Source organism: Haliotis cracherodii, unplaced genomic scaffold, assembly GCF_022045235.1.
Source record: "Haliotis cracherodii isolate W230 unplaced genomic scaffold, xgHalCrac1.p SCAF_2, whole genome shotgun sequence".
Classification (NCBI taxonomy): Eukaryota; Metazoa; Mollusca; class Gastropoda; order Lepetellida; family Haliotidae; genus Haliotis; species Haliotis cracherodii.
Window position 1 is genome coordinate 45,284,958 of NW_027266275.1, and position 26,022 is coordinate 45,310,979.

At 36.7% G+C, this 26,022-nt stretch overlaps 1 protein-coding gene across 1 annotated transcript in view; it reads left to right on the forward strand.

Annotated features, from left to right (window-relative positions):
• The window catches only part of LOC139468146 (small ribosomal subunit protein uS2-like), a 93,822-nt gene that overhangs the window by 33,607 nt on the left and 34,193 nt on the right, over positions 1–26,022 (forward strand). Inside the window, exons 2-3 of the mRNA XM_071249921.1 lie at positions 5,557–5,722; positions 24,160–24,365. Of these exons, the coding sequence (XP_071106022.1) occupies positions 5,590–5,722; positions 24,160–24,365 (339 nt within the window). The 5' untranslated portion in view covers positions 5,557–5,589. The remainder of the gene's footprint in view (positions 1–5,556; positions 5,723–24,159; positions 24,366–26,022) is intronic.

The following is a 26,022-nucleotide window of genomic DNA, read 5'->3' on the forward strand; positions in this document are numbered from 1 at the left end:
TGTTTGCTCATCAAATCTTTAACTGATGGTTACTTCATATAGACACTCAACTCCAACACATCAAACATGACATTTGGTCTTGTCTGATTTGCCACTCAGCTTAATTGGCCAATAGAACTTCTAAGTTTGGTTGTCAATTCCTTTGTTGGTGATTCACATTTCTGTGATGCTCGTGACAGGTCTATCAATATACTGGTCAGATTTTCAATGTATAAAAGTGGATCCATAATGATTTCTCCCTTGTTCTGCTTGATTTCCAAACCAATGTACTGAAAAATGCCTGTTGCTTGTTTTCCAATCTTAAAAGTCTGTCTTATCCTTCCATTAACAAGACCGTCAAAGTCTTGTGTCCCTGCCCATATGAAATTGTCTAGTAAGATGATACCGGATACATTCCCATCTACATGCCAATAGAAAAGAGATGGATCAATCTCAGATTGCTTGTATTTCAAGAGATTGAGTTCTTCACAAACACGGAGAGCAGAAGGTCTGGGGTTCGATCCCAGACCGCATCATACCAAAAGATAAAAGATGGTACTTGTTGTAACCCTGTCTGGCGCTCGGCATTAAGGGGGCTAAAACAAGGACTGGTCGGCTCGGAATGAGTATACTGTGTCTGAGTGGGGTATTCATGTTAAACTGCGGCATGGTATCTCTGTGAGCTAGCACTATAAATGGGCATCAGTCCGGACTAGTTCAAGCAGCCACACAAACACACACACGTACATGCACGTCGCTATATAAGTGCAATAATCTTGGACACGACATTAAACCCCCTTTCACCTCACCTCTTCACAAACACAGAAATACCATGTTCCAGATACATCGATCAGACCATGAACATTTTTCTTTTACTTCCTTATTTTTTCATCTGCTTCAGATTCTTTTGGTGACTTTAAATACATTTCTCTTTCAATGCTTTTCCCTTGCTGGAATGCGGCCTTTGTCAATGATTCTGCATTCCCAAGACTTCATACAGGAAATTGCTAAAAATGTTCAAAGGGTATCTTTTTCCTGCTGTTGGCGAATCGCTTTGCACACGTCGCTTTTCTTCCAAACCTCTTGCCTTGATTTCTTTCTTTTCTCCATTGACCAGTTGACCTTTTCAGTTATCACCCATCTTGTAGATGGCCACAATCAAGCACCTCTTCATAAACATCAAACAATTCCCAATTTCGAAGTTTGGATTCTATGGCAATTTTGACAGCTTTATCCTCAGGTCTACAAGGAACAAAGGCAACATTCACATCCTCAGCTGACCTGAGATTGTCAGTTTCAACCTTTTCCCCATGGCTGGACATCAGTTTCAAAGTTTAATGTCTTGAAAATCTTTACTATCAGTTTCACGGACATTGAAATACCCCTTACACTTCCTGTAGCCTTGCCTCCTCTACTGATCATCTCAGCTTTTTTCCTCTTGTCTGTATTTTGTGGCAAATACTTTACCTTGTCTTTCACCTTAGGAAATGTTTTGAGCTATGCTCACCTTTATTTATCTCAACACCAGAGGGATCATTATAATACCGTATATCGCTGTGTATTAGGCGAGTTTTTCGTACCTAAAATGAGGGGGCTAAGAAGGGGGGTCGTCTTATACACGGAGTCGAAGATCTCACATTTTGTTCCACTGGCGATGTCAACCGGCGTCCGATAGCCAGCCCAGCATTTGACAATAAAACTTCGCATTTCGTCCTAAATAACTGTTCAAATAACTATTTCCATACATAAACATGATTTGTATCTCTTTTCCTTGAATAAAGTTTAATAATTTCTGTAAATAAAGTTGAAATGACCCTCTCCTCGATGCAGATTGTCAAACCAGCTGACACGGTAAAACAATCAACATCCGTGAGTAGAGAGCCGGAAGTACCGGTAATCATTTGCATATTGCACATGTGACCTAACATGTGATAACCGGTGAAGCTGAAATCAATTCCCGCTGTTTTTACAGTTGTATTAACAAGTGTTGGAGACGGTGTGTACAAGTGATTGTGGAATAAAAACGCTGAATGTGAAGCAAACATAAGCCTAGTTAGTTACAACATAGTTAATTGGCGATTAAATTACTCACCATTGTCTCTTGTATGTTACTACTTCATAAATGAATTTTATTTTACGGGCACCAATTTGGTGTCGTACCGTGTAAACACAAAATGGCGACGTGTGCCGGAGTTACACACGCGACCTATCATTGTAGAAAAAAAAACAACGCAAGATAAACATATTTTTATTGCATATATAAGGTTTGCGTGCGCACTTGTGATGTGTGCGAAATACGCATCAGTCGGAAAGCGCACATTCAATCTCCAAAGTAACTAACTAACTAATTTGTGATGTCCGTGTGCGAAATACGCTACAGTCGGCAAGAGCGCGTTAAATCTTCTACCGGTATATCAGTCAGACTTGTGATGTGTTTCATTCCAGGTCGCCTTATACACGGAGTATAGGATTTTGGGTTGATTTTTAAGGCGTGTACAGGGGGGTCGCCTTATACGTGGGGTCGCCTTATACACAGCGATATACGGTAGTCTTCCTCATGAAACTTGTTCTCATGCTCTTTTGGACATGTTGGATAGATCCTATTATTTCCTTCATTTTTGCTTTCCATCACCTGATCAGGTGTATCATGTCCTTGATTTTGTCCGTGTGTTACCTTATGAAGCCTACAAGTGTGGACCCTGATGTATATGCTTCCATGCCTTACAAAAACGATCTTGTCGTCTTGACATAACACACTCCCAGGTCCCTTCCACTGATTGTCTCTCAGTCATGTAATAGACTTTTTGGCCTGCATGAAAGGTGGTACCTGATGGTCTGACATTATGCCTCAGTGCCCCCCGAATTCGTTCAGAGGATTCTGTTTGAATGAATGCCCTTCTTGGAAAATGTAATGAGTTCAAATGCTTAGCAAATGTTTCACTGATGATGGTCATCTCCAAAGCTGGAGGTTTATCTTTAGGGACAGAAGGCATGTTTGGATTTGAGCCCCAAACCAATTGATATGGACTCAATCCATGTACCATTTGCAGAGAATTCTTTGTGTTGATTGCCCATACTAATGCAGGTTCCAAGTCCAGATGCGAGTTATCTTCCATAATCTTTGCAACACAATTGTCTACAACCAAATGAATTCTCTCACAAACCCCATTCTGCCATGGACTGAAACCTAGTGTTCATAATTTCTATGTTCAAATTTTCAGCCATATCTCTGAACTGAGCATTTGCAAATTCACCACCATTATCTGACCGAAACTTTCGGAATTCTGAAACCACTGCCTATCCATAATTTTAGGATTTTATCAATGATTATCTCAGGAGTCTTTCTTCTGATGACTGCTGCCAAACTAAATCTTGTTGCAAGATCAATACGGTGCAGGAAATACTCGCCTGGTTTCCACACTTTCAAGTCCATAGCTTCAACTTCATTGAATTCAGTTGCCAAAGGTAGGCACACAACTGGTCTTGGAGTCTTCTTGAACTTCCCCAGCTATTGTAGAGCTACATGCACTGTCTAGAATTGCTGTATATAATGTCTCCCTCCTATACCTTGAGTTCCTCATTTTTGTTTCCTGTGAAGAGTACAAATTCGTCCTCCTTTTCACCATGTTTTCTTTTTTCCATATGCTTATAGGAGTCTGGACAACCTTTTGCCAAATGACTGACAAATATTGCAGTGAAGAGATCCCTTCCCAAGAACTCTCTTCCCTCTTGCACTTTGTTCCATCATATACATTACTGCTGTTTCTTCGTCCACCAAACAGTCCTCCATAACCTTTAAGCTATGGATTGTTCCCTCGCCCGCCTACCATAATTCTGGTAATTTCCATAACCTCCCTGACCTCTTCTACCTCTCTGACGTTTAGGGCAGATTCTTCATAGACAGTATAGACTGGTTCAACTTATATTTCTGATATTGGGATCATCTTCTCATGACCACCTGATGCTGGTAGGGACTGTTTCCTAAAGAACTTTCTCATCGAAACACTCATCTGTTTGAATAGGGTTGCCTCATTATTATTGACGATCCGTGTGACTGAGTCCAGGATTTTCAAGTAATTTGAAAGCCAAATTGTGGTAGTCTCATTGTGCACTTCTTTGGTTTTGTTAGAAAGTTTTTCAAATGTGACATAGTTCTCCATGGCCATTCTTTCCAATCTTATAACACACTGTCCATAATCCGTATGAATGTTTTTACACCATCTTTCTGATTCAATTTACTCCCCTATTTCACTGAAAACTTTTTCATGTATCCTACCTTTGTTTTCCGGCAGCGATGAGCCAAAACAGGTCCCTGATTTTTCTTCAGGATGGTGGTCTGTTAACAGTCATCCATACGCAGACTTCTTCAATCCATCTGTTATAAGGTTTGGCCCCTGAGAATGCTGGGGGGCTCTTTCTTATAGCTGCCACCAGACGCCATGTCTTCTTTCTTGTCAATTTCTTTTTCTTTTTCCCCTACACCAGTGATTTTTGCAACATACAGGACAAGATCAGGGACAGGTGTTAACCACGGTCTGCCACCATGATAAAATAGACACAGGTTCTTCATATACACTTGTATTCAGTATCCATCAGCCAACACAATACACCTGCACTCACAGGTTGTCACTCAACTGCCAGCCTATTAAGAAAATATTTTTGCGCGAGTGATTTGCAATAATAGATAGGACTATTGGGAATTTTTATGATTTGAAACTAAAACCATGTCTAAAAAGCTCCCCAAAATTATATCTTAAAAGAGCAGATGTAGGTCGTGTTCAAGTTGGTGGCAACATTCAACTGATAAGGCCTACAGCGCCTCAATGACTGATTGGTTTGGGTAAAGGTGTTCACCTAGCCCCAGTTATACATAAGGTATATCGCAAGTGAGAATAGCACAAACCGTTGACACATTGCTACACAGGCATCCTTTGACCCTGGAAGTAAGTCTTGGTAAATCCACAAAGCATGCCTGGCCTTCTGATAGGTTTAAAATGAAACATGTGCCAGTTTTGAATGACCAGCAGGATCAGTCTATTGGAAAATTGTATGTCGTTAATTAAAATATTTTCCTTTGAAGGTCTGTTTTGCATGATGCTCTGAGGTAACTTTGTGTAAAGTAAATTTAACTGTTTTGTATTGAAAAAGTGAGGTCAGAAATACAATCATTCTTGCAGAGTTTGAAACATTATGCATAGTTCATATTTCTTCTTTCTGTGGCATTTAGAAGTTGGTGTGATGAAGAAAGACAAGTTCAATGGATGAACAACTTCTTTATCACAATTAGTGCGATGTTTCGGTGTAGATCCTACTTGCTTGATAAAGGTGTTAGGATCTTCACCAAAACGTCGCACTAATTGTGATAAAGAAGTTGTTCATCCATAGAACTTGTCTTTCTTCTGGTTCATATTTGTTTATACTTTTGTCCTTGGTGTTTACACTGAAAGTATAAAAATTGCAATACCTCAAGTGATTTTTAAGTGGCTTTCTTTGTTTGCATTTATATACAGACTACATATCTACATGTGAGCTACACAGTCATAGCACTATTTTAAAAAAAATTGTTTCTTTTTGTAGGTTAGTCGCCGTAACTCTCTGACTGACTTCAAGATGTCCGGAGGATTTGACGCCCTATCTCTGAAGGAAGAGGACATTACCAAATTCTTGGCATGTTCCACTCATCTTGGATCAACGAATGTGGACTTCCAGATGGAATCTTACGTATTCAAACGTAAACCAGATGGCAAGTGTTGTCATTGGATCTTTTACACAAAGTTAAAAATGAAAAATGTTTGAAAATTGCTTCAAATGTTGTTACTAATGTTGCACTACGGGGTATCGTATTTGACGTAATAAGGACAATATTCTAATAAGTGCCCACAGCGATATTTGCCAATATATTGGCTAGTGAACAATCCCAATTAGCACCCCTTCCGATTGATCAATGTACACAAGACTTTTTTATTCGTGTATAATACTCGTGTGTTATATGCACCCTTAATTATGGGCAATTAAATTCTGGGGAAAATATATGTCGTGTATATTACGCACAAACATTTTTTTGTATTATTTCACAAAATTTACAATCTTTCAACTGTTTTTTTTTTTCACCAAAACTTTATTCTAATAAGAGCCCCTTTTCTAATTTTGAGAGCGTCTTGGGTGCTTATTACATCGAATACAGTAATTATGACTTATGACTAGTGCTGCCAGGTTAGAATATAACACTAGCCCGCTACCCTGAGTCTAGCACAAATTCATTCAGGCTATTACAAACTTCACCATTGTTTTGATATTACAAGAGCATTTTATCTTTTACCAGGCTAGTAAAGCTTTTGAGTTTAATTCTGACCCTGGCTGGAGAGATTGATGGAATAATCTCTTTTGATTGATTTGGAAAGTCAAAATGATTACAGTCTGCAACTTTGTCCACTAGTCCAAAGCCCCTGTCTAGTATAATTCCTTTTGGTCTAGAAAGATGAATTTGTAATTGTCACATCTACTGAATATAGTGCCAAAATACACGTTTGGGGTAGTTTTTGGCAAACAGTGTGATTATTGATCTACTGAATAACTATATATAGTTATATATTTTTTGCTTTACCTGCATTACTCCTTAAAGCTCTAAATGCTACTGTCGAACCCATTCAACAGAGTGTCACTAGCCGTGTTGCTACTGTCGAACCAGTTCGACAGGCAGATAGCATAACAACAGCCCAAAATAAAACTAGCACTAACTATTTTCCAAGTAGGTTTTACGTGTCATTTAAATTATGTATGGTATGCAGAAATGCTCAGCTTGCAAAATATCAAGACTTTTTGTAGTTTATTTACATCAAAAAGAAAACGAATTTCGCGGCACACAACTACCAGAAACGGCCATTGTTGACTTGTGGCACTTTACGTTGAGCGACATGCAGTCCGAGGGTGTCTTTATCATTTTATCATTTTTCACCTTCAATCATAATTTTTTGTTAACGTGTGAAAGGAAAGCACTCAAGTTCCTTAATTTCTAAAATTTAACAACTTTCTGTATAATTAATTATAAACAAAACAATCTGAATCGTAACATCATTGGATGAAAGTTGTACAATCATGGTAACTGCGGTAAACAAACAACTCCACATGCATTGTGATCCCTTGATATAATTACAATCCTTTTCATAGATCTAATTTGATTTTCTAGAATTTTTTACACAATGTTTAATCTTTGTGAAAAAAATCTCATTTTTATCGAGTTTGCATATGATTTCGTGTGATTAACTTTCAGACATTCCTGCTGATAAGCGTAGTGACACGTACGTTTGGGCGTGGCCTAACTCGCTATTTGTTAAGTTCAACAAAGTCAACAAACACTGGGAATAATGAAAAATATTGGATTATACTGGATTAACTATTGATACATTCTAGGTAAACCATTCAAAAGTATAATAATGCAGATTACGAAAAATAATCAAAATACTTGAAATTTTATGGGTCATTTCTGAATCCGGAAGCACGTAACCACGTCACACATCGAGACAAAATATACAAAAACTGTTAGCTATCTTCAAGAAATTCCGAAATAGATTCCAATTCAAAAGAAATTGCATGATTTACTATTTATCGTCACCTGTTTACTAATTATTGACCTGGGTTGCTGTCTTCACTCTCTTCATATCTCAAGAGACCGCCTCCGTGGTCCTGTGGTAGAGCGTCCGCCCGGAGAGCGGAAGGTCCAGGGTTCGATCCCGGGCCGCGTCATACAAAAAGACGTTAAAAGATTGTACTTGTTGTTACCCTGTCTGGCGCTCGGCATTAAGGGGCTAAAACAAGGACTGGTCGGCTCGGAGTCAGTATACTGTGTCTGAGTGGGGTATTCATGTTAAACTGCGGCATGGTATCTCAGTGAGCTAGCACTATAAATCGGCATCAGTCCGGACTAGTACAAGCAGCCACACACACACATACACGTGCATGCACGTCGCTATATAAGTGCAATAATCTTGGACGCGACGTTAAACCCAATTTCACCTCACCTCATATCTCAAGAACTAAACACTGGATTGTCTTCATATTTGGAACTATGGTGTATATACAGACTCCGCAGACACCAGTCGGTTTTGGTGACCTTGACCCCATTTTCAAGGTCACAGCAGGCAAATCTGCGTTTGGAGTTGGAAAACGGTGTGGCCGCGATATCTCAAGAACTAATCTCTGGATTGTCTTCATATTTGGTACTAAGGTGTATATACAGGCGGGGGACATTTCGTCACTTTGTGACAAATACTTTTATGTTTTGTTCTGATTGCCGTGGGTGCGTAACATCAAATTTGTAAGTCTAACCCCGAAGCCGTATTGGATTCCACGGTGGATGATTTTAGAATTATTTTCTGAAAACGATGGCAACGGGAGCGATACAACATATTGATATGCTATGATAATAACAACATAATATTGTTATTGGTCTGTCATTGCAAGAAGGACAATTTAGAATATTGAGGATGTTTTCAAGTGTATACCCCCTCACCAGTCTTCAGAACGGATGAAACTAAGTACAGGGCAACTGGATGGATGTCGTAGGGCAATGTGATTTTGTACCCAAAACAAAATTGTACCCAGAATTCTTCCTGATTTTGTACCCAAGAAAACTGAACTAAATCCATAGAATTATTTTTAATTTTCACGTTAATTGCAAACAATGAGCAGAACATTATGATAAAACATTTCATCAAGCTCATAATATATGTGACTAACTGTACGTTGTTCTTCAATGAAGTCAGTCCACATTGTCAAAATTTAAATTGATTGTTTGGCTTTGATGGGAAGGTGACAACCTTAATTGCCCCTGAAGAAGAGCCAGTTAAATTGGTAAACACTTATTTAATTGTATTGTTTTGATAGGAAAGTGATAATAAATAAACTCTTTGACACTAAAAGTAATGTTTATCGTTGAAACTAATACAAAATTATTCTGGGTACAAAATCATATACCGGTTTGGGAATAAACTCAAAAGGAATTTAAGGTACAAAAATTACATTTTAACTGGATTTTGTTAAATGTATTAACTCTGGTCTGTAGGATTCCTTTTCACATTTTAAAACAAGCATTTGTTTTTGTAACCAAACAGTAGACAGCTTATGTTTTGTCCTAAAAGTAGAAAAAAAATTATGAAAAGTATGGACACCTGAAAAATGAGGGCTTTTAAAGTTATTATTCTATCTAACTTGTCAGATGGTTTGATGTCGGTCTATCTAAAAAAAATCCTCATGAAATTTAAAAATAATAATTTATGATGTTGAAAATTCCAAGCACTATACAGTCAAGTCCCGTTAATCCGACATAGTTGGTTGCTTTATGTCGGATTAATGAGTATGTCGGATAAACAAAATTAAGTATTATCAACGTTCGTGATCGAAAATCGGACAACTAACGATAGATAACGATACAAACATGTAATAAAAAATACAAATGAAATATTCATATTGTTATGTTACATTGTTAATGGAATATGTTTTCTAATCATGCAACCTCTAAAGCTCAACACAAAACAACTGTTACGGACTGTATGTCTTCTTCAAAATACTTTAAAAAGCTTAGTCTGGAATGGTAGTCGGAAGTTTGAAACTGTTGCCGTAAAGCTTAAGAAAGCTGCTTTCTAAGTGGCTAAAGTTCACTTTTAGTCATTTCATTGGTTGGTCATAGTTCTGATGTGACCTGTAATGGGATGTCCTTGATGATTAGCGAGAACTTGTATCTGATTTTAATGAGATTGAGGTAATCCAAGCATGTAATAAATCCTGTTTATTTTTAAAGCATTAATTATTTATTGTTAAGCAACTTTATCTCTGCAGCCGTTGTAATATGCAGCTACCAGCCGACTCTTCTTGCATCAAAACATGGGCTGTGTACTCGCGGGCAGATGACCACGGAGTATGCTGATCACTGTGTCGGATTAACGAGACTGATTAATGAGTTATTTCGGTAATTTGTTGCAAATTAGGTGAGTCGGAGTGTAAGACTGAGGTATTAACGGGTCAAAATAGCACTGATTTAATCGGTTTTTCTATCATTAGTGTCAGGTAAAGTTGATTGTCTGATTAACAGGACTTGACTGTACCTAAGATCATACAAGGAAAGACAAATGTGTTGTTGTTTTTTATTACTAATGCTTTTGTTTTTGGAAATTCTTGTTTCATGATGGCAAGGGCACTTTTATACACACCAACTGAGGAACCAGAGACTCTTGTGTGATAGATGAAGCCACCATTTATCAAAGAAAATATCTGCTTGTAAAACATCTTTGCTATCACATATTATTCACCATTTCAAGGTCTAATCCTATTGTTTATAAATATGAAAGTTATGTTTATCACATTATATTAAAAAAATAATTAAGTTTGTTGTAAATAAAAAAAATTTAAGCTAACATATTCATAACGTCCAGATGAAAATTAATGATTTTCGCAATTATAAGATTTCTTAAAAAACAATTGTTTACGCAATTAGAAAAATATTTTAAAAAGAATTATAAATAGTATCTGTCATCTCCCATTTCCTGATAACAGCGGCTGTCTGCTCAGTAACATGAAGAAATACCTCCGTTTTCGAATAACACATTCGTCGAAGACTGCCACATGACACATCGCTAGAAAGCTTGGATAAAATTGGTTTCTAGTGACGCCTACTTTTCCAAAATCTGCTACAAGGTTCGTGATTGGTCAAATCTGAGAACGTGACCTTAGTCAGCCTATCAAATTACATCTATATTGAGCCCGTGAAGATTCCTGGGTAGAAAAGGTCTGCAACAACCCATGCTTGCCGTAAAAGGCGACTAATGGGATCGGGTGGTCAGGGTCGCTGACTTGGTTGATGCATGTCATCAATCCCAATTGCGTGTTTCGATGCTCATGATATCAATCACTGGATTGTCTGGTCCAGACTCAATTATTAACAGACCGCCCTCATATAGCTGGAATATTGCTGAGTGCGGCATTAAATAACAAACCAACCAACCAACCAACATCTTATTGTGATGGATTTCAGAATTTGACGAAAGATTTTTGTTAAATCGTGTTATTCTGAACGTTTCAAGAAGGAAATTGTGATCTATATTAAAAATATGGAACTGCATGGATGTATCGTGCTAGGTCACGAGCTGTGACCGATTTTTCATGCTTATATTTTTGCATTTCAATCGTGTCCGAGCCGAGGAAATTGAGGTGACAAAAGATGAGATGTCAATTGACTTACATTACAGGTGATCGCACTAAAAGATGGAAATAATAAATTAGATGTAAGTTTGACAACTTTCAGATATATTTTTGTTGATTTTATTTATTACTTTGAATAATATATTTAAATATATTCTTGAAACGTCTTTATATTGCTCTTTGACATGTTCATTGTGGACCCGTTTTTATTTTCAATAACATTGCGGGAAATAGTGAATAGGTTTTTTAATCTACCGATAACCAAATGATAAATTGAAATGGAATACGTATTTCAGACATTGTGAAATGTGATGGATTTAATAAATAAGTTATATGATAGGTAGGTTCATAAAATTATATACTATTTTGATGTGACTACGGCTTGGTCGGTCAACCAGCCAACAGGGTGTATGGGGACTTGAGGATGGGATGTCATCTTAATAAAGAAACGACCCTGGGTCAATTGAATGAATTACCAATGACAGTTTTTACGGCTTTTGATTGGTCTCGAAAATAGACATACATCATTTGCATAATATTAATCTCCATGCCATATGTTCATTGGTCAAAAAGAGCTCGGAATAGTCCACGTTCACCAAAGTTTAACGGAAAGAAAGGAAGTAAAAAGGTTTTCCCGGGAAACACGAACGGTGAGGTAACTTTAAACTAGAGGTAACAAATCAAGGAATATCTGCGCGAAATCAAAAGCTATCACAATGGATTTAGGTGTTTCTCAACCGATTTTGAAACGGAAAAAAGCAAGACTAAAAAAATGTCTTCTTTATTTTGATTTATAGATGCAAAATCATATGACTCATTTTGCATCTTGGCGTCCCTTAATTTCAAACCCTGCATGTATGCAAAATATAATCTTGGGTTTGGCTGACAGGATAAAATACATCTGACAAGGGTAATCATGTACATACAGTGACATTTCTTTGATGAGTTATACTTGTGCTGATGCACAAACCAATATTTAGTGTCCATGGAAAAAAATAACTAAATGTAAAAATATGCCTTAGATGTTAAAAGCTGTGAACAGCTGTAAATAACTAGACATTAACAAATCTTATCAATATGTAATCATGGCGGTCTTCATATTTATTGACTACATTTAAGAATGCTCCATGAAATTGTTCTTAAATCATGCTAGAAGTAGAATCTATAACTATCATAAAATGAAAACTATCCCAAATTTAATGTGAAAATATGTCTGTAGTATTTAATATACTATACTATAATATACTATACTAATATACTATAATATTCAGCAACACATGAATGTTATTGACCCCCGCCGCGCGAAGCGGGGGATATAGTATTCACGACCGTCCGTCCGTCCGTACGTCCCACCTGTTTGTTGCTGCGATATCTCAAGAACTAAACACTGGATTGTCTTCATATTTGGAACTATGGTGTATATACAGACACCGCAGACACCAGTCGGTTTTGGTGACCGTGACCCCATTTTCAAGGTCACAGCAGGCAAATCTGCTTTTGGAGTTGGAAAACGGTGTTGCTGCAATATCTCAAGAACTAATCGCAGGATTGTCTTCATATTTGGTACTATGGTGTATATACAGGCGGGGGACATTTCGTCACTTTGTGACAAATACTTGTTTTGAAATATGTTTTGTCACGCCCGTTTCGCACACCTGTTATGGAGGGTGATCATTGCCGATCAACAGTATCCAGAGACGTATTGCGGGGGACACAATTATTATAAGCTGTTTCAAGACTCGAAAGTGGTCGTCACATCAATGAAATGTGAACAATGACACACACCCAAATTTTCGACAGTGATATTTTCGTTAAATATTTTGTGTCGGCTCAATGTTGTCACGAAACCATACACATAATACATGAAATTAAACAACCACATTAGTGAAATACTGTTAGCATCTTTAGTTTAGCAAAACTGATGACGCAGATGTCGCCCCGTTTCTCCAATTGTAAAGTAATTGAACGCCCAGTATAAAACTAGAAAAAACCAAACACTTTTGATCTGTAATAATGGTATTTCATGATAGGGTCTGTCATTGGTTCTGACATTTGGCCTTTGGATTTTATTCACATGAAAAGCCATTTAGTTGGCATTTGTTTTCTTATTACACAATGAAATTAATCATAGATGATCTATCGGTTATAATTTTGGAAAAATTATCGTTTAAATCCAATATGGTGTTTTGTGCTTGTACAAATGTCTAAGCTGAATGGCATTATAATAAAGAATGTGTTAATTATTTTGAATTAATTTGGTACAGTGGCATACACATCCATGTGTATTTTTCACAGGATGAAAAAAATATGAATGTAACATTAATCATGGTGTGTCATGTTATAATTATACATATTATTTATTATGAAAATTCAAATAATGCATTTTTAGGATGCAAGTAACAAATAATCATAACTTCCAAGCAAATTATAAATAATTGTACAACACATCGTATCCCTTCAGGTGAATAAGCAGGTAGATGTATAACAAACTTGGTCAATTAAAGTATGAAATTTGATGTAAAACATCACTAGACATGATGATTTCCCATTTAAAATGTATTTCCTGCTTTCAAAGGCATTGTTTTATATGCAGAGATTAAGATTACCGCGTGTATGTTCTCGTAAACTAAGCCGGAAATAGCAATCAGCTGTGCACACGTTTCCTCCCAATCTACCGGTGATTCAGTTAAAATGTACCCAGTGATACCACTTAAAAGAAATCTGACGCAATGGTCGAAAGAAATTGTATCTGAAGTTACTGTATTCGATGTAATAAGCGCCCAGGACACTCTCAGAATTAGAAACGGGGCTCTTATCAGAATGAAGTTTTGGTGAAGAAAAAAAAAAACAGTTGAAAGATCGTAAATTTTGTGGTTTATGCTGACAGCCTGAAATGATACAAAAGAAAAGTCTGTCTGTCTCCCCTTCCGATTTATCAGTGTACACAAGACTTATTTATTTGCGTATAATACACACTCATATGTTATGTGCACACTTAATTATGGGCAATTAAATTCTGGAAAAATATATCTGTCGTACATATCTGTCGTACATATTTCAGGCTGTCAGCATAAATCATGATATTTATCTTTCAACTGTTTTTTTTTCCACTAAAATAATATTCCAATAAGAGCCCCCTATTTCTTATTTTGAGAGCGCCCTGGGCGATTATTATGTCGAATACGGTAATCAGTTTTGGAACATGTTGACCAATTTTTCATTGTAATTTAAATACTAACAAGTTCTGTACAAATTCTCCTAAATTCAAACCAAAATCACTGATTAGGTGTTTGAACCAGACATGGAAACAGTACTGTTAAAGCATAAGAGTGTGAAGCAAACAGATTCAAATGCATCATTTTATCCACTGTCTGAATAAAAGATGATATATTATGTGAATGTGATTTATTGCTTTTGTCAGATCTACACGTGTATCATGCTCTAAATTATGTCAGTATATGCTTTGATACTGGCTTTAATCCCCAAAAACTTTGGTACTCATAGTCAAGACAGGTTCTATTGGTACCGGGTAATCATCACCCTTAAGAGGTCACAAATAAATGGTGGAAAGTAAACATATGTCTCCAGCTTTCATCCTCAAATCTTACATTTTCTGTGCACTTTTAATGTTATGTATTACCAACATGATCATATTGGTTTTCTTTCCCAATGCTTGAGCAATAATGTAACTTAATTTCTTTTATTGAGTAGTTTATTTGTAGATAATTTTGTACACAGATATAACATGATTATAATCATAACTATTTTTCAATAATAATGGTATGCACACTTCTTTATGAGGTTCTGTACACGGATTCCCTAGTACAGATATTGTATCATATAGAATACACATGAATATATGTGCCACTGTACCAAATTAATTCAAAATTATGAACATATTCTATATTATCCCATTCAGACCCGACATTTTTACATGCTCACACATAGTTCAGAAACACTAGATTTAAATTAATCAAATATGTTTCCAAAATTATTAGATCTATTTATGATTAATTTCATTGTGTAATAAGAAAACAAATGCCAAATAAATGGCTTTTCATGAGTCAGAACCAATGACAGACCCTATCATTAAATATCTTCATTACGGACCAAAAGTGTTTGGGGTTTTTCTCTAGTTATTATACTGGGCGTTCTATAACTCCGCTAAACCCATCACTTTACAATGGGAGAAAATGGCATAATCAGCGACATTTGGGTCATCAGAATTGCTAAAATAAAGACGCCAACGGTATTACGTTAATGTGGTCATTTAATTTCATGTATTATGTGTACGATTTCGTGCCAACAGTGAGCTGACACGAAATATTAACGCACATATCCCTGTCGAAAATGGGGTGTGTGTCATTGTTTACATTGATGCGATGACCACTTTCGAGTCTCAAAACAGCCTGAATGTTTTCCTTCTTCTGGTGATGTATACATTTCAAAAGCATTTATTGAAATGCCAAGAAAAAGTTATAACCAACCGTTCTAGCGTTTTTCTATAGTAAATACAGGTCTTGTCTGCCATGGTTGTTATCCCCCACCCCAACGAAGTTGGCGGGGATATAGAAATGGGTTCCGTCCGTGCGTGCGTCACGAAATCGTTTCCGGAGCATAACTTAGAAACCATTAAATATTTCTCTACAAAACTTTACATGTCTATCAGACTCATACTGAACTGGTGCCTTTTGCTATTTAGGAATTTTATTATTTTTTATTTTTTACTTTTACATGGCAACAAGTTGGACTTAGGTTCTACAAGGGTTGTGTTGTTTCCGGAGCATAACTCAAAAACAATTAAATACTTTCTTACAAAACTTTGCATGTCTACTAGGCACATACTGAACTGGTGCCTTTTGCTATTTAGGAATTCTATTAATTTTTATTTTTTACATTTCAATGGCAACAAGTTGGACTTAGGTTGTATAGGGTAGAGTTTGTTTCCAGAGTGTAACTCTAAAAACGTTGAATACTTTCTTATAAAACTTTGCATGTCTACCAGGCACAGACTGAACTGGTGCCTTTTGATATATAGCACTTTTAGAAATTTTTATTGTTTATGTTTCCATGACAAGAAGTTGGATTTAAGTTTTAATATAGGATTGGTTTACAAATAAACAGTTAAATATTTCCTTTCAAAACATTGCATGTCATTATTATAAAGCGCATACTGACCTACGGCCATTTGATATCAAGAAGTTTTAGAAATGTGTATTTTAGAATTTCCATTGCAGCTATTTTGACATGGGCTAAGAGAAATGTTAGGTCAGTTACCTGGTTTGGGACCATAACGTGTTAAAATGGGCGGTGGATATAGATGACTTTGTCAACTATACGCTTGTTCGTCTAGTGGAGGCAGCCATTGTGCAGTCATTGCCTGGGTCTATGTAGCGCCAGCGCAGCATACCCAGGGAACCAGGCTGCCGAGAAACTTGCATGTGGCATGTTGATTCATCGTCTACCGTTTCCGGGTCACGGGAGCATGCAAGGTTAAACGGATTAAATGATATGCCATTTATATCCACAAAAACATATTTTTATTTCATATAAGTGGTGATTACTGATACTGTGTATTGATTTGTGTTTGTTCTGTGTTTGTTCTGTATGTAACAGGCGAAATATTTCAAAATTTACTGTACTTGATTTGTTACGAAAGCTTATCAGCAGACTACCCCTGCCTGTGACATCACATCCAGAGACCTTTGCACTTGCTGAAATATTGCTATCATAATTCATGATCCTTGGTTGTTGTATTTTCTCTTGTCATATTAAACAGAAAATGACAAATGAAACATTCTTCCAGAGCTCCAGATAAGCTTTTGGTGTTGTGGGTATTTTACCCATGCATTTTAAAATCATTGGGTATCAGTAATTCTATCTGGGTATTCAAATTTCTGTTACCCACTAGTTTTTACACATGTGGGTATTTAAGTTAAATATTTATAAACACTATTCATCTAGTCCCTGAAAACTGGTGTCGTCTGGGTTCTAGAGCTTTATAGGACTCAAAAATACCACAATACTTCCACAAGAAAGTGTGATGGCAAATGATCATGATGTAACTGTCATCATGGAGTTTGGCAAGGTTGACGGAATGTCCGTTTATAATTTCAAAATAAGTTCCTGATTTGCTAATCGAATACACAGGGCTCCTTCACAATATTTTGATGATACGCACAAGTTTTATTTTTGTAGCGTATCTTAATTTCGTTGCATATTTGATACGATTGGATTTTATTTTACTGCATATTCCTGCATTTCTGATGCATATTTTACACTGATACACAGCTTATCTGGAGCTCTGTTCTTCGATTGCCAAGATAGTCATGTTTCGCCAAGGCATATTTATGAACGCGATGTAAACTTTGTTGATGTTTAATATCAGAAGGTTAGGCTGAGGTCAGGCTGAGGTCAGGCGAAGGGTGCCATGTTTGATTTTCATATATCGTAAATATTCAACCAAAACACATGAAATTAAGATTGGTGAATATTTATGAGTCATTGTTTCCTGCAGATTTTATAACATGACACGTTATATAAACCCAAATTTATTTTTTATACCCCCGACAAAATGTCGGGGGTATATAGTTATACCAAGATTCCGTCTGTCCGTCCGTCCGTCCGACGACTTTGTCCGCGCGATTTCTCTGAAACTATTCAGTGGATTCATCTTAATAGTACATATAATCTGTTTCATATGGAGGGGTGCAGTCAAAAGAAAAAAATTGTTTTGATTAATATTCTATTTTTTTATGAATTTTTCAAACCCTTATGTCCGTCTGAAAACTTTGTCCGCGCGATTTCTCTTAAACTATTCAATGGATTAATCTCAAACTTAGTACATATAATCTGTGTCATATGGAGGGGTGCAGTCCAAAGATACCAGGGTTTCCCCTGATGCAGAATTCTTGCGTACATGACTCTCAATTAAGGAAAAATACGTCCAGAAATAAATGACTGCGTCATGACTGACGCAATTTCAAAATATCTATGTTGTTGTTTACCAGCTTTGGAATGAAAATATTACAACTACTCACCTGAACTTAACTTATAAACATTTTCTGAAGACAATATCTGCAAACATCTTAAAATTTACATCTAGTTTTTAATTAATCATCGTTTTTAGAAGTAACATAACTTCGCATAACACCACTGCCACAGGCTTATTTGCATAGCCTGTCACATGACCAGACTTTTCTCTCGATTTAAAACAAATGCTAAAATCAGAACAGCTGGGGGCTTTACATATGGTTTTGCATAATTATATAGATATGCTACTAAAACTGTGCGACTGGGGGGTACACGACAAAATATATTTATTCATAAAAAATCATCACTCTCACACTCTGTGTGGCTTCGATGTCAGCACGTGATGTAAACAAAGGAAAACTACACAAATGGACAAGGTTTTTCACGTTTCAGCATATTTTCTCACTAAATGACATGACATATGTTTATCTAGATGTGTAGACTTGTAAAAAATGAAACAGAAGAAAATATTATCATTGTTGCGGTGAATCCTGCGGAACGGGGTAAACGGAAGTTATAAGTATCTGAGGGACACATGTTTTTGCCGAAATTTAGGTAAACATTATTGAATGAAATTTTAAATGAAATTTTAAATAAAATTAATAAAATAGATGACAAACATAACGTCAGATATACAGAGAACACATTTTTATTACCAGATAGTGTAACAACAGGATTAACTTGCGTAATTCAATTCGGATGACAGCCTGAAATGAGACTGAAGAAAAGTCTGTGCGTATTGTACACGAGAAATATTTTTTTCAGGATTAAATAGCCCATAATTAGGGGTGCATATTATACACGAGTGTGTATTATACGCGAATAAATATGGTATATACGAAATGTAAAGCTTTGGGCGTGTTTGTTGTTGCTAATAAACTGTATTCAACCAGAAAATATTACGAGTGTTCACAATTCTTCAGTTCAACTTCACTGTTGATAGATAATACAAGATAACTAGATGAAAGATGTAAAAGAGCTAGTGGTAATAGATTATAATCTGACATGAAATGTATTTTAATATCCATCCATGATTAAAAGTTATGTCTCACAGTTGAGACTGATGTTATGTATTATGCCCCGCCACGAAGTGGAAGGGGGATATAGGAATGGGTGTCGTCAAGTCCGTCACATTTCGTTTCCGGAGCAGATCTTGAAAACCGTACCATATTTCTTCACCAAACTTGGTGAATAGATAGATCTAGTGGTGAAGTGGTGCCTTTTGATAGTTTGGGATTTTTAAAAAAAATTATTTTTCGAGTTTCCATGGCAACGACTTTGATTTAGACTGAAAATGGCGGTAGTCCTCGTTTCCGGAGCAGATCTTGAAAACTGTACTATATTTCTTTACCAAACTTGGCACATAATGTCGTCTCACAGTATTGAATACATTTCCTTTCTTGTCGGTAAGTTCTGCATTGCTTGAGTGTATGTTCCTTGAAAAATGTCATGGACACAGTTGTTGCATTCACTGACTAACTTCATACAGAAACACAACTCTTTACAAATACAACAGTGTAACTGATCTCAAACCTACTCAACTGTATAAACACTATATATTCTTGTCAACCATACTCTGTACTTCACGTGCTTGATAATGATGTTAGAACCTACACCGAAACCATCGCTCCTAATTGTAATAAAAAAGTTGTTCGTCCATATGTCTCATCCTTACTCATTACAAATTCAGTAATAACTTTTTTTAGTGCTGCAATTAGGCCATTTACAAAAAGGCCCAGTGAACATAATTCACAGGAGCTAATGCATTGTACAAACCCTACATGTCATATTGGCGGGGGATGTGAGTATTTCATGCTTGTTCATCCTGTGTAAGGTGTCACTGTAAATTGTTTCATGAGCTGTGAAATAATTAAAGATTGTGAAAAGATAAAACCAACAAACTTTGTTTTTCATTCATATATCCTTTATTTCTCTGTAGTACAATCAGCTGAGAACATTAATTAGCACTTGTTAACTTAAACTAAAGACATATGATATTTAAAAGATACTTAAATTTAAGTGTAACATTAACAGTGAACACTTTAAATTTCATTAATCATACAATAAAACATTTGACTCCCAAAAATTCATAGGCTGAGTCAAGGTGACTCTCAGATACTGGAGTCTAGGGGGAACCCTGCCTAACCCTATCCTAGCTATTTAATTTGTAACTACTGACACACTAGTTGGGTCGGGGGTATTAGTGAGCCACACTCACTTTTGCACTTGTTCAATTTTTAATTTTTTTTTAATCCTTAAATATTCCGCTTCGCAAACACAAAACCCCGGCAGTGAAATTCCACAATAACTTAAAACAACACAATCCAATATTGTGTGCAGTAACCTCCCTTTACATGCGCACTGCTTCACTGCGCATCTCGTGTTGTGGCGGTGGTAGGTGTTTCTGTGCTTGGTTTGCCGTTTGCAAATTTTGTCAATGAAAACATTTACTAGGGGTGACTATTGGTCTGGAAATTACTATTGCGTTAACTATTGATATTGAAAGAAACTATTGCAATAACTATTGATATTGAAAGAAACTATTGCAATAACTATTGATATTGCAAGCAACGATTGTGATAAATAGCGATAGTTTTCAGTGTATCATTTTCAATGGATTTTAGAGTTGAATTAAACCTTGGAACTGAAGTTTCCTTTGAATGTGATAACCATAACAAATATAAAGAAAAGTTCGAGATATGACTGATTTGTTTTTTCTTTACCCTTATAATTTAAGAAAAAGAAACTTACATTACCATGTGTAAATTACTACCACTCATGATCAAATAAAAAACAAATTTGAACAGCATTGCATGTATTTTATTGACATGGTAAAAGTATCGATGTTCCTTACTGAAATCAATACTATTGATCGAAAACTGATTGAACAATCGATTTATTGACTAAGTGCTTACAACTAGCAATATATCGATATTTCAATTTATCATGACACCCCTAATATTTACGATAAAACATTGCTAGACATGATGATTTACAAATTCAGTGGTATTTGTGTACTGTATGCTGGACAATGTTTCATACGGAGATGTTAAGATGACGTTTATTTGTGTCTTAGAATAAGACAGCAATCAGCTGTTTATACATTTTCTCCAAGATCTATGGGTGATTTAGTTTGATAAATACTTAATGTCATGGCCGATACCGTAACTGAAAAGAAATTTCATAGGAATTGATAGGAAGACCAAGACTTTGTATCTCAAACGACTGGTGTTCATTTCAAGGCGAGTTCATGTTGAGTTGATGTCAATCTCATTAAAATCAGACCTGAGTTCTCGCTGCTGCCAAACAAAGATCTGACGACATCCCATTACGGGGTAAGGTCAGAACGACCTTTCACAAACTTTTACCGACGACTGAAATGACAAACAAGAAGTCGACATCAGCGAATTGGAAAGCAGCTTCCTCGAGCTTTACGACAGTCGTTTCAACCTGGTGACTTCCATTTCAGATTACGTTTGAAAAATATGTTGACCCAGTTCTCGATTTAATTTTTGAAAACTGAACAAACAAACATTCCGGAATGTCTAATATATGGTTGAGATTGTATAGCAATGCTTCCCGTTCAACGCCTCCTCCGTTCAAATATTTATCCTACTGAAGCGAGAGATAGACGATAATTTCGACAAATGGGTCATAACTGTCGTTCGGAATACCCCGCGTTGACGTTTTTGAGGTTGCATGATTAGGAAACACATTCCCACTGTCACTTTCATGATCTGGTAAGCGACGCCCTGATTGGTCGTTCTGACGTGACCGGTAATGGGATGTCCTCAGATCTTTGTTTAGCGATAGCGAGAACTAGGATCTGATTTTAATGAGATTGGTTTGATGTGATTTGCCGATTTGACATGGTATTTTCTGTGTTGGGGTGAGAAAAACATGAAAAATCATTATAATGTGCAACCGTCTCTACACAGTTGTTTGGGGAAAAGTGGGAACTTTAGCATGTTGGTAAAGATGGAAAATTGAAGTAAATCAATTTTGGAAAATATACTTTGTTTTTTGTTTTTACACTATTTTTTGCCTTTTTGAAATTTCATTCAGAATGTTACGTTTGTGATTAATTCTGATTCTATCACATTGTATTTCCACTTTTCAGGCCATGCGAAAGCCTCATATGTAGTTTGTCCTTTCCCAGAGGGAAATGTTTTGTTGAATCTAATTGGTTAAAGGATTATGAAGGTCTGTCCCATTTTAGGACATTAAACCTAACAATGTTAAGATTGTGTTGCATTCGTCACTATTAGGCCCTTACATTTTGTGGCTGAAACTCTGGATGAACCATGGGTACAGATGTATTAAGGAGTAATACAGGATAAGTAAAGCATTTACCGGTAGTAAAATCTTAATGTTTTTTACATTTATACTTATTCAGTGTTGGCTGAAAAGCGCGTTTTGCGTTTTCTAGATATAAACATTCACAAATGTTTGTCCCAATGACCCCTTACCAATGGTTGATGACCTGGACGTTTACTGCATTTCCATTTACAAAGTTAGACATTAACATGGATAATTTTGTGTTGAAATTGTTTCTGCCTCAATGTAAACCTCTTAGTCATGAGAGCAGGATACCCCCTGATGTGAACGTTTCTCTCACTTTGCCTGTTTGTTGATATTTTGCAGTTGAGAAAATATTTCTGATTTTTCACAACCACTATTCTGTTGTTAATGTTATGTTACAGTGCTATAAGTTGGAACCATCCATTTTTGTTTGGGACCCCTAATTTTATGATGAAGGGTTCCAAGTGACCCCAAGAAAAATTAAGCCAGAGCAGACACTGCTTATTCTGCATTACTATGTCTAGGGCCCACACATTGCAGACCTACCTTTCCACAATTTCTTCAGGTGTTAAAGATAATAGATTTCCGTAAAAGCAGTGATACGCTGATTATTGGGAGTCACACGGTCTCATCTGCTTTTTTCTGCATCACACTTCAGTGAAACAACTTCTTTCTCAGCCGGACCCCTACAGCTTCGTTTTCTGTTGAAAGTAAGCTTTAAATGCATTGAGGAGTAATGCAGGATAAGTATATGAATGTAAAAAACACTGAAGTTTCAAGTAAAATTGAAAATAGTCAGAAAGACTTCAGTTAACTGAGCACAACCTGAATAAGGAAATCAGCAAGCCAGAGAGCGCTTTGTTCAGCTCAGGCACTGTTCAGTGCATTGCCAGATATTTCCCTGCTCACATGTGGTTCAATAAATATTCTGAGGGATTGTTGGGTTGTTATGTGCTACATTTTTTAGATATGCTCCTCTGGGTGTCGTGTATATGATGTGATAGGCGATACAGAATTAGCAAAGGGGGCGCCCCGCTAAGCATAACCTGATCCAGATTTAATCCTGGTGGTTACCAATACTGCTAGTTACAGACCTGCCCCCATCTGTGGGATAAGTATTGCCCTGTGTTGTTAGTATAAGACATAATCTACATACAATTGGATATATTCATGATATTAGTATACTTACTTTGACGACACGTAAAGATCCAGGGCAGAATGGGTCTTCAGCAACCTCTACTTGTTGTAAAAGACAAACCTGCTTGTCATAAGAGGCAACTAATGGGATCGGGTGGTCAGGCTCGCTGAGCTGTTGATACATGTCATCGTATCCCAATTACATGAATTGATGCTCATGATGTCAATCACTGGATTGTCTGGTCAAGACTTGATTATTTACAGGCCTCTGTCATATAGCTAGAATATTGTGAGTGCAGAGTTGAACAACAAACAAAACTTATCCTGACACAAGACCAGGGACCGCCCCAGAGGTGTAAGAGACACATTTTGGGTTTCACTGTTCTAGGATCAAATTCCAGAAAGATTGCAATGTGTTGTCAGGATAAGTATACTAATATAATTATCTAAATTCATTTAATATTATTCTGAATAAGCCAAGTATTGTGATTCATGTTAAATATGCTTTCAATTTAGGTGTATATATAATCAACTTGAAGAAAACATGGGAGAAGATGCTTCTTGCTGCTCGAGCTATTGCTGCAATAGAGAATCCAGCAGATGTGTGCGTAATTTCAGCACGACCATATGGACAGAGAGCTGTTCTGAAATTTGCCTCTGCAACTGGTGCTACTCCAATTGCTGGCCGTTTCACTCCAGGAACCTTCACAAACCAAATCCAGGTACAATTAGCATTGTGGATCATAGTTCTTTTCTCTTCCATAGTGTTTAGTGGTGAAAAAAAACAGACAAGAGTAGATTGGTCCTGGACCAAAGGCTTCCTGTGCACAACAAAATACACAACTGGAACATACTGGGAAACTGTATGGAGCTCTTACTGACCGCAGTTTATTCATCAGCACACATTTTCTGCATCAGGGGCAGTCTGGTAGCCTAGTGGTTAAAGTGTTCGCTCGTCACGCAAAAGACATGGGTTCGATTCCCGACATGGGTACAATGTGTGAATCCCATTTCTTGTGTCCCCTGCTGTGGTATTGCTGGAATATTGCTAAAACACGGTCGGTAAAAAAATAGAGCTAAATAGCAGCTTCAATTGTTTATTTTGTCTTGTGCAATGCATTGTAGGCAGAATAAGTACAATGCAAATACAACACAATAATGTAATGTAGTCCAAATTTAGTGTTGATTTTGTGTTTCTCATTACATATACTATAAACACTTAAATCTAAAGTGAGTTTTATGAAGGATTGGTTTGCAATTGTTCTAGTTGTCATATGGTGTGGGTCCCGTGAAGATCCAGGGTAGAATAGTTCAGCAACCCGTGCTTTCCGTAAAAGACTATGCTTGTTGTAAGAGGCGACTTACGCGATCAGGTAGTCAGACTTGCTGACTTGGTTGATGCATGTCATCATATCCCAATTGCAAGGATCGAAGCTCATGATGTCAATCACTGGATTTTCTGGTCCAGACTTGATTATTTACAGAACCCTCAGCATTAGAAATTGTCACTAGTCCTGTAGCCCTTGCCAAACTGCCCAATAATTAAGGTATCATAAGAACTAGTAAAAAAAATTGCCATTTTTAGGGGTTTTGCTATATGTTATCATTCTAAGGGCTAGTGAATTATAAATGTTAGATTCTACCCCTGCATTTTAACACTTTAAAATTTGTAGTTTATTTATTTTCAATTTGTTTTTAGCATATGATATAGAATATTTGGTCATGTATTTTCAGTGGATGTAGATAAATATATATCAGGACTAGTGTGTCAGATCTGTTCTGAGAAAATATGTTTGAAATATAGACAGAAGCACCCAAACATGATGTGCAACCCCTTTAGGGGATGCAGTATTTTGGAAAATAACATATTTTGTGCCATTCGAAAACTACATCAAATCGACTACATTTTTGTTTCTTACGAGATATCAACATTATTTTTTTATGGATGTTAATTACAAATACAAGCTTTAAAAATATTTACCAGTGGTTTTTTTATAATGACTCCCTGGATAGAATCCAACCTCGACAATGTGACTGTCAGACAAGTCCATTTATGAACCGTGTTGGGGGGTTGTTTGGTATTTTCAGCATATTCTAAAATCCTAATGTTGATCATCTGTACCTTTTCTCCCAATACTGATTGTCATATCTCTCCTGCATTTGGATGCCCTTGAAGATCTTCAGGTCTTCAGCAACCCATGCTTGCCATAAAAGGCGACAAACGGGATCAGGTGCATGATGCATGTCATCAAACTCAATATTGCTGAGGGGGCACGGGTGGCCCAGTCGTCTAAGGCGCCGCGATTCGCTGTGCAGAGTTGCGTCCCTTGGGCATGCCAGAAACCTATGATTATGGGTTTGAATCCCGGTTCGCCCCGA